We start from the raw sequence: 12,647 nt of genomic DNA, 5'->3' as shown, positions 1-12,647 counted from the left end.
CTCTCCCAAGTGGACATTCTCAATGTTTCCCCTAACCCACCTGTCTATCTCCTCATTTGAATTCCATGCTGTCACAGTCACTAGCCCATTTAAGCTTAATATCCTTGTCATCTATCGCCCTCCAGGTTCCCTTGGAGAGTTCATCAATGAGCTTGACGCCTTGATAAGTTCCTTTCCTGAGGATGGCTCACCCCTCACAGTTTTGGGGGATTTCAACCTCCTTATGTCCACATTTGACTCATTTCTCTCTGCCTCCTTTCCACTCCTCTCCTCTTTTGACCTCACCCTCTCACCGTCCCCCCCTACTCACAAGGCAGGCAATACGCTTGACCTCATCTTTACTAGATGCTGCTCTTCTACTAATCTCACTGCAACTCCCCTCCATGTCTCCGACCACTACTTTGTTTCCTTTTCTCTCTCGCTCTCCTCCAACACTACTCACTCTGCCCCTACACAGATGGTAATGCGCCGCCGCAACCTTCGCTCTCTCTCTCCCACTACTCTCTCCTCTTCCATCCTATCATCTCTTCCCTCTGCTCAATCCTTCTCCCTCCAATCTCCTGATTCTGCCTCCTCAACCCTCCTCTCCTCCCTTTCTGCATCCTTTGACTCTCTGTGTCCCCTATCCTCCCGGCCGGCTCGGTCCTCCCCTCCAGCTCCGTGGCTTGATGACTCATTGCGAGCTCACAGAACAGAGCTCCGGGCAGCGGAGCGGAAATGGAAGAAAACTAAACTCCCTGCCGACCTGGCATCTTTATACTCCCTCCTCTCTACATTTTCTTCATCTGTTTCTGCTGCTAAGGCCACTTTCTACCACTCTAAATTCCAAGCATCTGCCTCTAACCCTAGGAAGCTCTTTGCCACATTTTCCTCCCTCCTGAATCCCCCCCCCCCCCCCTCTCTCCTCTCTCTCTGTGGATGACTTCGTCAACCACTTTGAAAAGAAGGTTGACGACATCCGATCCTCGTTTGTTAAGTCTAATGACACTGCTGGTCCTACTCACACTGCCCTACCCTATGCTTTGACTTCTTTCTCCCCTCTCTCTCCAGATAAAATCCTGCGACTTGTGACTGCAGGCCGCCCAACAACCTGCCCGCTTGACCCCATCCCCTCCTCTCTTCTCCAGACCATCTCCGGTGACCTTCTCCCCTACCTCACCTCGCTGATCAACTCATCCTTGACCGCTGGCCATGTCCCTTCCGTCTTCAAGAGAGCGAGAGTTGCTCCCCTTCTCAAAAAACCAACACTCGATCCCACTGATGTCAACAACTACAGACCAGTATCCCTTCTTTCTTTTCTTTCCAAAACTATTGAGCGTGCCGTCTTTAGCCAACTCTCTTGCTATCTCTCTCAGAATGACCTTCTTGATCCAAACCAGTCAGGTTTCAGGACTGGTCATTCAACTGAGACTGCTCTTCTCTGTGTCACGGAGGCTCTCCGCACTGCTAAAGCTAACTCTCTCTCCTCTGCTCTTGTCCTTCTAGACCTGTCTGCTGCCTTTGATACTGTGAACCATCAGATCCTCCTCTCCACCCTCTCCGAGCTGGGCATCTCCGGCGCGGCTCACTCCTGGATTGCGTCCTACCTGACCGGTCGCTCCTACCAAGTGGCGTGGCGAGAAGCTGTCTCCGCACCACGTGCTCTCACCACTGGTGTCCCCCAGGGCTCAGTTCTAGGCCCTCTCCTTTTCTCCCTATACACCAAGTCACTTGGCTCTGTCATATCCTCACATGGCCTCTCCTATCATTGCTACGCTGACGATACACAACTAATCTTCTCCTTTCCCCCTTCTGATAACCAGGTGGCGAATCGCATCTCTGCATGACTGGCAGACATATCAGTATGGATGACGGATCACCACCTCAAGCTGAACCCTGGCAAGACGGAGCTGCTCTTCCTCCCGGGGAAGGACTGCCCGTTCCATGATCTCGCCATCACGGTTGACAACTCCGTTGTGTCCTCCTCCCAGAGTGCGAAGAGCCTTGGCGTGACCCTGGACAACACCCTGTCGTTCTCCGCTACCATCAAGGCGGTGACCCGCTCCTGCAGGTTCATGCTCTACAACATTCGGAGAGTACGACCCTGCCTTACACAGGAAGCGGCACAGGTCCTAATCCAGGCACTTGTCATCTCCCGTCTGGATTACTGCAACTCGCTGTTGGCTGGCCTCCCTGCCTGTGCCATTAAACCCCTACAACTCATCCAGAACGCCGCAGCCCGTCTGGTGTTCAACCTTCCCAAGTTATCTCACGTCACCCCCCTACTCCGCACACTCCACTGGCTTCCAGTTGAAGCTCGCATCCGTTACAAGACCATGATGCTTGCCTATGGAGCAGTGAGGGGAACGGCACCTCTGTACCTTCGGGGCTCTGATCAGTCCCTACACCCAAACGAGGGCATTGCGTTCATCCACCTCTGGCCTGCTGGCTCCCCTTCCTCTGCGGAAGCATAGTTCCCGCTCAGCCCAGTCAAAACTGTTCGCTGCTCTGGCACCCCAATGGTGGAACAAGCTCCCTCACGACGCCAGGACAGCGGAGTCACTCACCACCTTCCGGAGACATTTGAAACCCCACCTCTTTAAGGAATACCTGGAATAGGATAAAGTAATCCTTCTAACCCCCCCCCCCCCCCCAAAAAAAAAAATTGTAAAGTGGTTATCCCACTGGCTATAGGGTGAATGCACCAATTTGTGAGTCGCTCTGGATAAGAGCGTCTGCTAAATGACGTAAATGTGCCCTTGAGCAAGGCACTTAACCCTAATTGCTCCTGTAAGTCGCTCGGGATAAGAGCGTCTGCTAAATGACTTAAATGTAAATGTAATGTTTTTCATCGGCAGGGACTGGGAAACTGGTCAGAATTGAAGGAATGATGGATGGCGCTAAATACAGGGAAGTTCTTGAGGGAAACCTGTTTCAGTCTTCCAGAGATTTGAGACTGGGACGGAGGTTCACCTTCCAGCAGGACAATGACCCTAAGCATACTGCTAAAGCAACACTTGAGTGGTCCTCTGTAGCTCAGCTGGTAGAGCACGGCGCTTGTAACGCCAAGGTAGTGGGTTCGATCCCCGGGACCACCCATACACAAAAATGTATGCACGCATGACTGTAAGTCGCTTTGGATAAAAGCGTCTGCTAAATGGCATATTATTATTATTATTATTATAAGGGGAAACATTTAAATGCATTGGAATGGCCTAGTCAAAGTCCAGACCTCAATCCAATTGAGAATCTGTGGTATGACTTAAAGATTGCTGTACACCAGTGGAACCCATCCAACTTGAAGGAGCTGGAGCAGTTTTGCCTTGAAGAATGGGCAAAAATCCCAGTGGCTAGATGTGCCAATCTTATAGAGACATACCCCAATAGACTTGCAGCTGTAATTGCTGCAAAAGGTGGCTCTACAAAGTATAGACTTGGGGGGGGGGGGGGGGGGTGAATAGTTATGCACGCTCAAGTTCTGTTTTTTTGTCTTATTTCTTGTTTGTTTCACAATAAAAAATATTTTGCATCTTCAAAGTGGTAGGCATGTTGTGTAAATCAAATGATACAAACCCCCAAAAAATCCATTTTAATTCCAGGTTGTAAGGCAAAAAGATAGGAAAAATGCCAAGGGGGTTGATTACTTTCGCAAGCCACTGTATGTTAAGTTTCAGTTGGTACATTAATTTGTGGATGTCCATCATCCATTTCGTATGATATGTTGTCAAATTACAATTCATAGGATATGTTACAAATTGCAATTTCTACAATATGTTACGAATTTACAATACGTATGATATGTTACGTATTCCAATTTGTTGTGGATAACGTTAGCTAGGTGTCTAACGTTAGCTAAACTAGGGGTTAGGGGTAAAGGTTAGGGTCACTAACTGTAAGTCTCTCTGGATAAGAGCGTCTGCTAAATGACTAAAATTTTAATGTTAAGGTTAGGAGTTAAGGTTAGCTAACATGCTAAGTAGTTGCAAAGTAGCTAAAATGTAGCAAGTAGTTGCAAAGTTGCTAATTAGCTAAAATGCTAAAGTTGTCCATTATGTGATTTTAACAGACAACCTTTGGGTTGGTGTACACGCGTTTTACGCCCACCCATCCTCCCTGACCAAACTCAGTCCTTTCGTTTTTGGCTTAAGTAAACTTCTGTTTTATGTAACCATACCATATCATACTCATTTCAGTTTCACAGATGTACATGTATGTCTAGTCTGAGGCCAGGCTGTTCAATAACGTGGTGGCCCAATTTCAACCCCCCAAAAATTCTAAAGGGTTTCATTGGGCTAGAAGGCCTAAGCAGAGCGTTACATTTAGCCAAATAGAAGGCTCTATGGCTATACATTTTCACCAATTTGGAGTCCAAATGTGTATCTTACAGATCTTGGGAACTATTAAAATAGAAGTGGGGGTGTTGGGGGCCACTTTCCCTTGTCCTTAAATCAGCTTGAAATGTTGATGATACACATCTCTGACCATCTCTTGGTAGGCCTACTGACTTGCATAGACCTAAATAAATATAAATGGTAGTCTCAGCGCAAGTTTTACCTGATTTTGTAATTTGGCAAGGTGTGTTTCTTCTTGATGATTCTTTTCAACTGATTGACAATGATTGAGGTGAGCTGGGTCAAGGGCCTTCCCTCGAACTGTGACTTCACCTCGAAGTCTATCAATGGGTCCTCAAGGAACGCGAAGGACCAGTGCGTAAAAGGCATGCGAGTGAACTGCAGCTTCAGTCTTCCAACCACACGCGTCATTTTTACGAACAGGTATGCTGACTTCCCAAAAACAAGGTCTACATCAATTGCTAGATGGAATCCGCCATTATATTCAAGGTCCACCTCGAAATTGAGTTCCTCGGGCATGCCGTCTTCATTTAAACTCACTGGCTTCATAAGTCTAGCCGTTTTAAACACGGGCAAAGAATTACCCAGGGAGATATCCCTGAGACTGAGTCCCTCCAACAGCCGACCTGCTGTCTTGGTTTGTAATAGCTCCTCGAACTCCACCTTGAACTTTTTGGTCAGCCAGTGTCTAACGACGGGAGTGTCGCGGAGTTCTCTGAATAGGAACAAAAAGATAGCATTTAGAAAATTGCACGTCTCCGGTTTGGAGGTGTGGAGGGGCTCACTTTGACAAGGCGGTGGCGGTTGTTGTTTAGGGCTACTACTGGTGGCAGCCGCTTCCTGATTCCTGGGAGAGATGGCCTCTTGCTGTTTGGGTGCAGCAGATGATGTGTTGTCTTGTTGCTGCTGGCCTGATTCGGCATGTTGGTTATTAAAGTAATCCTTCAATGCGGGATCAGGCACTGCTTTAACATATTGCACTGTCCTGGCTATAGGCTCGGGGCTTCTCCGGTAAAGCAGTAAGAACTGTAATACCAATGTAATGAGTGCTCCAGATAATGCGGAAATGACTATCAAGTAAATCATTTCGAGCAGTGTCCCTCTTCCCGTTTCCGCGTTAAAATGTTTTCATATTCCGACGTTTAACCGTATTAACAATGCAAGTTCCACCTTGTCGCTCACAAAGCTGCCATATCATCTGCCTCTTTCCTGATCAGCGGCTCGTCAGCAACACTAAAAAATGTACTTCCGGGCCACGAAATTTCGGAAACGTTCCAAATTAAAGTCCCCACGTAATAGTAGAAAAGCATAATTAACCTGTATTTATTCATGATGTACGATAAATAATTGTCTAAACTTTAACAATGATTCATATTTGTACATATTTAAGTGACATTTGCATCAAAGCTGGGTTTTATATCGTACAAATATAGCACTGTATAGGAAAAACGGTTATTCATCAGGAAAATGTGATTATTGTCAGGAAATAGAGAATGTGGAGCATGTATTGCTACAATGTGGGCAGTATCAGAGAGAAAGAGAGAGGATTTTTTGTTTATTTTTATTTTTTATTTTTTTATTTCACCTTTATTTAACCAGGTAAGCCAGTTGAGAACAAGTTCTCATTTACAACTGCGACCTGGCCAAGATAACGCAAAGCAGTGCGATAAAAACAACAACAGAGTTACATATGGGGTAAACAAAACATAAAGTCAAAAATACAACAGAAAATATATATACAGTGTGTGCGAATGTAGTAAATTATGGAGGTAAGGCAATAAATAGGCCATAGTGCAAAATAGTTACAATTTCATATTAACACTGGAATGATAGATGTGCAAAAGATGATGTGCAAATAGAGATACTGGGGTGCAAATTAGCAAAATAAATAACAATATGGGGATGAGGTAGTTGCATGGGCTAATTACAGATGGGCTGTGTACAGGTGCTGTGATCGGTAAGCTGCTCTGACAACTGATGCCTAAAGTTGGTGAGGGAGATAAGAGCCTCCAGCTTCAGAGATTTTTGCAGTTCGTTCCAGTCATTGGCAGCAGAGAACTGGAAGGAAGGATGAGATTAAGTATGAGGGAGAAGGGGATACAGGAAATTAGTTTAAAGAGTATATTGAGTAGAACGTCATTAGATATAGTATCACATATTTTGTTGTCTTTTTTAAGAGAAACTGGGTTGGCAGGTAGGATTTAGTTTATCCGTCTCTGGCCCACACTCCAGTACGGTAGGTGGCGGTAATGCACCATAACGTTGGATGCCAGCTGCCGATAAACCCCACTGAAGAAGAAGAAGAAGAAGAAGAAGAAGAAAAACGGTTCTTTGTGCCAATGTAGAAGTGGGGTGGGGAGTACTCAGTAGCGTCTGTAGAATCTATATATGGTGTCATTTCATGGGGCTCTGAATAATACGTGTGTTGCTGGACTTTTACTCTGCCCATTACATTGGCCATAACGCAAATCACGGTATATGTATTACATGCTGGACCCTGGTTTTATGGACACAAAATCGATAGTTTTTCCTGTACAGTGCTATATTTGTACAGTCTATTATTACTGTGTATTTTATTGTATTGTATTGGGGGCTATGGAGTGGGCAGAGTGAAAAGCCAGCAGCAGGCCATGCGACACAGTCCCCCTTAAAAATTAAACAAATTTGGTTAGTAGAGACCCTACTGAGTATTTCCCACCCCACTTTAGCAGAGACAGGTAACATTGTTTTCTCTCTACAACAGTATTCATGGTTGCCAAGGGAAGCCAGACTTTCCCCCCCAAAAGTTATCTTTTGTCTCTCTGTGTTTCATAATTTTTCTTCAATTCGCAAAAGGCTGAATGTATCTCACCGGAGAAAGCATCAGAGCGAGCGAAACAGCGCCCCTCTGTCTCTGTATGTGTAGCCCATCTATCTGATGTTGTCTGGTCAAAAAGAGTATGTATGATATTGTAGCCGCCGCAGCGTTGAATGCAAGGGAAGACAGCAAGCATTTGGCCTCCCTTGATTAAAAAAGTTATACACCAATAGCCATTCAGTACTGAGATAAATTGAATGAACTCAACTGTGAATGGTCCTGGCGCACCAAAAAAAAGTGTCAAGGGAAGCCAGTTTGGATTTTGGCTTCACACCAATTACATTTACATTTACATGTACGTCATTTAGCAGATGCTCTTATCCAGAGCGACGTACAAATTGGTGCATTCACCTTATAGCCAGTGGGATAACCACTTTACAATATGTTTTATTTATTTTTATTTTATTTTTTCCTTTCTTTGGGGTGGGGTAAGGGGGGATAGAAGGATTACTTTATCCTATCCCAGGTATTCCTTAAAGAGGTGGGGTTTCAAGTGTCTCCGGAAGGTGGTGAGTGACTCCGCTGTTCTGGCGTCATGAGGGAGCTTGTTCCACCATTGGGGTGCCAGAGCAGCGAACAGTTTTGACTGGGCTGAGCGGGAACTGTGCTTCCGCAGAGGTAGGGGGGCCAGCAGGCCAGAGGTGGATGAACGCAATGCCCTCGTTTGGGTGTAGGGACTGATCAGAGCCTGAAGGTACGGAGGTGCCGTTCCCCTCACAGCTCCGTAGGCAAGCACCATGGTCTTGTAGCAGATGCGAGCTTCAACTGGAAGCCAGTGGAGTGTGCGGAGGAGCGGGGTGACGTGAGAGAACTTGGGAAGGTTGAACACCAGACGGGCTGCGGCATTCTGGATGAGTTGTAGGGGTTTAATGGCACAGGCAGGGAGCCCAGCCAGCAGCGAGTTGCAGTAATCCAGACGGGAGATGACAAGTGCCTGGATTAGGACCTGTGCCGCTTCCTGTGTAAGGCAGGGTCGTACTCTCCGAATGTTGTAGAGCATGAACCTACAGGATCAGGTCACCGCCTTGATGTTAGCGGAGAACGACAGGGTGTTGTCCAGGGTCACGCCAAGGCTCTTCGCACTCTGGGAGGAGGACACAACAGAGTTGTCAACCGTGATGGCTAGATCATGGAACGGACAGTCCTTCCCCGGGAGGAAGAGCAGCTCCGTCTTGCCGAGGTTCAGCTTGAGGTGGTGATCCGTCATCCACACTGATATGTCTGCCAGACATCCAGAGATGCGATTCGCCACCTGGTTATCAGAAGGGGGAAAGGAGAAGATTAGTTGTGTGTTGTCTGCGTAGCAATGATAGGAGAGGCCATGTGAGGATATGACAGAGCCAAGTGACTTGGTGTATAGCGAGAATAGGAGAGGGCCTAGAACTGAGCCCTGGGGGACACCAGTGGTGAGAGCACGTGGTGCGGAGACAGATTCTCGCCACGCCACTTGGTAGGAGTGACCGGTCAGGTAGGATGCAATCCAAGAGTGAGCCGCGCCGGAGATGCCCAACTCGGAGAGGGTGGAGAGGAGGATCTGATGGTTCACAGTATCAAAGGCAGCAGACAGGTCTAGAAGGACAAGAGCAGAGGAGAGAGAGTTAGCTTTAGCAGTGCGGACAGCCTCCGTGACACAGAGAAGAGCAGTCTCAGTTGAATGACCAGTCTTGAAACCTGACTGGTTTGGATCAAGAAGGTCATTCTGAGAGAGATAGCAAGAGAGTTGGCTAAAGACGGCACGCTCAAGAGTTTTGGAGAGAAAAGAAAGAAGGGATACTGGTCTGTAGTTGTTGACATCAGAGGGATTGAGTGTTGTTTTTTTGAGAAGGGGTGCAACTCTCACTCTCTTGAAGACGGAAGGGACATAGCCAGCGGTCAGGGATGAGTTGATGAGCGAGGTGAGGTAAGGGAGAAGGTCACCGGAGATGGTCTGGAGAAGAGAGGAGGGGATAGGGTCAAGCGGGCAGGTTGTTGAGCGGCCGGCTGTCACAAGTCGCAAGATTTCATCTGGAGAGAGAGGGGAGAAAGAAGTCAAAGCATAGGGTAGGGCAGTGTGAGCAGGACCAGCAGTGTCATTTGACTTAACAAACGAGGATCGGATGTCGTCAACCTTCTTTTCAAAATGGTTGACGAAGTCATCCACAGAGAGGGAGGAGGGGGAGGGGGGAGGGGGAGGAGGATTCAACAGGGAGGAGAAGGTGGGAAAGAGCTTCCTAGGGTTAGAGGCAGATGCTTGGAATTTAGAGTGGTAGAAAGTGGCTTTAGCAGCAGAAACAGATGAAGAAAATGTAGAGAGGAGGGAGTGAAAAGATGCCAGGTCCGCAGGGAGTCTAGTTTTCCTAAATTTCCGCTCGGCTGCCCGGAGCCCTGTTCTGTGAGCTCGCAATGAGTCGTCAAGCCACGGAGCAGGAGGGGAGGACCGAGCCGGCCGGGAGGATAGGGGACATAGAGAGTCAAAGGATGCAGAAAGGGAGGAGAGGAGGGTTGAGGAGGCAGAATCAGGAGATTGGAGGGAGAAGGATTGAGCAGAGGGAAGAGATGATAGGATGGAAGAGGAGAGAGTAGTGGGAGAGAGAGAGCGAAGGTTGCGACGGCGCATTACCATCTGAGTAGGGGCAGAGTGAGTAGTGTTGGAGGAGAGCGAGAGAGAAAAGGATACAAAGTAGTGGTCAGAGACATGGAGGGGAGTTGCAGTGAGATCTAGTAAAGATGAGGTCAAGCGTATTGCCTGCCTTGTGAGTAGGGGGGGACGGTGAGAGGGTGAGGTCAAAAGAGGAGAGGAGTGGAAAGAAGGAGGCAGAGAGAAATGAGTCAAAGGTAGACGTAGGGAGGTTAAAGTCACCCAGGACTGTGAGGGGTGAGCCATCCTCAGGAAAGGAACTTATCAAGGCAATCACATCACATCAAAAGCCAAATGTCATTGACAGAAAAAAAACTTGAATTGTTGCATCTCGTTGTGTTGTTGTCCTCCGGTGGCTAGCTAGCTAGCTAAAATTGGCCCTTTCCTAAATTAGCCATGGATGGAGATAGGGATTTGGACTTGTGGTTTTACTTAATTCTCCGTACTGGCCAATGATTATAACAGTGATTCTGATCCAACCATAAATTCATACATTGTGCCTCTGGCCTGAGAGGATGGAAGTTCAATATGTAACTAGTAGGCTAATGTTAACTAGCTGGCTAATCGTTGCCCATGAAAGGAAGTTAGGCTAACAAGCAAGCATTTTAGCCTGGTAGCCTAGGACAACAAAAACGAAAAGCATGTACTGTATGACAGAGTCATAGATTGTTTCGGCAACATGAAAGACAGGAGGATGGCATTGGCATTTCTCTACAAGTAGGGTGAGTCAACATGTTTTTCTACTTATGCACCCACACACACACACATACACACACACACAGAAATCCATACCAATAGACAGCCACATGATATTTAGCTTAAATTAAATTGTTTTGGGAATCTTTTAGTTGACTGTATTAGACACCTATTAGCATAGGTGATTTGATGATGTTGAAATGGTGCTGGAATAGTGGAAGCAGCTCCTGTTTTCTTTGCGATTTGCGGTAACTTTCCGATGTTCGTTTATTAGTCTGAAAATGTCGGAAACATTAACTTGATTGACCATGCTGTAGGTCATGTAACTGTTTGTTACATGCAATATGCTTTGTGGACTCCACTGGACAGATGTTGCTCTCCGGTTTGTGATGAAACAAAGGTGTGTCCAATTTGTAAGTCGCTCTGGATAAGAGCGTCTGCTAAATGACATAAATGTAAATGTAAATCTGTGGTTGAATTTATTCTGCCACTGTGACTTTTTATTGTCTCTGCCTTAGGCCTATACATCACAGTGGCAAGGCATATGAACTAACAGGTTATAGAGCAAACAATGCAATTATCACAACACAGGTTGTAATATGACATTATTTTCCTGTCTTGGCTCCCCCAGGGATTTTACCCACGCACCGCCACTGCTGTACAAGCCAATACGTATCCCATGCACAGTGTATTAGAGTGTATTGCATTGGGGGCTATGGAGGGGGCAGATTGAAATGCCAGCATCAGGCAGTGCAACACAGTCTCCCTCCAAAACTAATAATCCTATTTGGTTAGCAGAGACCCTACTGAGAATTTCCCACCCCAAAATACTCAGTAGGGTCTCTACTAACCAAATATGATTCGTTTTTCGAGGGGGACTGTGTTGCATGGCCTGCTGCTGGCTTTTCACATTATGCACTATGCAAAGCTGCAAACAATATACATTTTGTATCATACGCATAGCGTTTTACCGCGGACTTTTATTTTGAAGGCAAAATTCTAAAACCGGAAGTCTTAGTGTGGATAGGATCCAGCTAGTGTTGCTGCCGTAACGCTAATTCTTTCCTGGGGTTCAAGCTCCTCATCTGATTGGGCGAACGTTTTACGTAGTTGTGCGTAATGACGGAGTTCACAAAAGTGTACGTTAGGCGACAATACGCGCCGAGCTCAGGGGTGTATTAACTAGGAACCAAACGGAAGCAAACGGAACAAAACGGAGAGATACTTACCTGAATTTGTCCAATAGGAACTCTCGTTTTCGTTGCAAAACGGAACGTTTAGCAACTGTTTTGACTAATGATTACACCCCATGGAAACTGTAGCCAAATTATTGGCTCTTTCAAAGTCACCTACCAGTTTTACGCAGTGAATCATGCCTCCCAAATAATAATGCCAAATACAGAGCATATTTAATCTTTCCACAAGAACATCTGCTTGCCTAAACAACACTTCTTTAAACAGTGTACAGGCTAGGCTCCAACACCATTTATGCGTAAAGAACATAATAATGCGCATGGATTCAGGCATAGCCTACAGACCGACAGAACACTCTTAAATCGTAATAAATGCATAGGCCTAAAAGTAGGTGTTGCATTGCATTTCTAAGAGAACCTGTGTTCGTACCCATACAGGACGTACCCATACAGGACAGCAGATGGCAGCACCTTTACATTTGAATCTGCAAAAGACACTAGAAAGGAAGAATCTCTTGCGCAGTGCTAGCTCAATGGTGCAGTGCAAGTAAGCCATTAAATGATACAATGATGCAATGCAACCTGGTTACATTGTATCACTGCTTTAACAGTCAAGGCAGTGTCAAAGAAAGTATCTGAACCGCAAGGGGATTATGTTGCACTGTTTATTATTTCCAATAGCACAATGTGTATTTTTTTTCACATAGGAGACACAACAAACATTTATTTCAACATTAGTTTCTATTAGAGTCTAGAGTAGACAATGTATCTAGCCTATTGGATCGGCTGCCAGATTTCATTCTGGGTTGTTTCCTACTGTAAAGTGTTCACATTTCAATACTGTAGCTAAGGCTACTGATATACATTGATTCTTGAAGAATATAACTTATAAATGCATCATGATGCATCATGATTAGGCAAAATCTTCTCTGCACACCAAGTGGCGTGGCAGC

At 46.2% G+C, this 12,647-nt stretch overlaps 1 protein-coding gene across 1 annotated transcript in view; it reads right to left on the bottom strand.

Moving 5' to 3' along the window:
• Nucleotides 1-5,546, bottom strand: part of LOC311110928 (PDZ domain-containing protein 8-like) — an 81,281-nt gene extending 75,735 nt beyond the window's left edge. The window contains exon 1 of the mRNA XM_084153574.1: nt 4,534-5,546. Within this exon, the coding sequence (XP_084009700.1) occupies nt 4,534-5,417 (884 nt within the window). The 5' untranslated portion in view covers nt 5,418-5,546. The remainder of the gene's footprint in view (nt 1-4,533) is intronic.
• Between the last annotated feature and the right edge of the window lie 7,101 nt (nt 5,547-12,647).

This window comes from Coregonus lavaretus, assembly GCF_964263955.1.
Source record: "Coregonus lavaretus genome assembly, chromosome: 36".
Taxonomy (NCBI): domain Eukaryota; kingdom Metazoa; phylum Chordata; class Actinopteri; order Salmoniformes; family Salmonidae; genus Coregonus; species Coregonus lavaretus.
The sequence above is the reverse complement of the archived record's forward strand: the minus strand, read 5'-3'. Positions and strand labels throughout refer to the sequence as shown.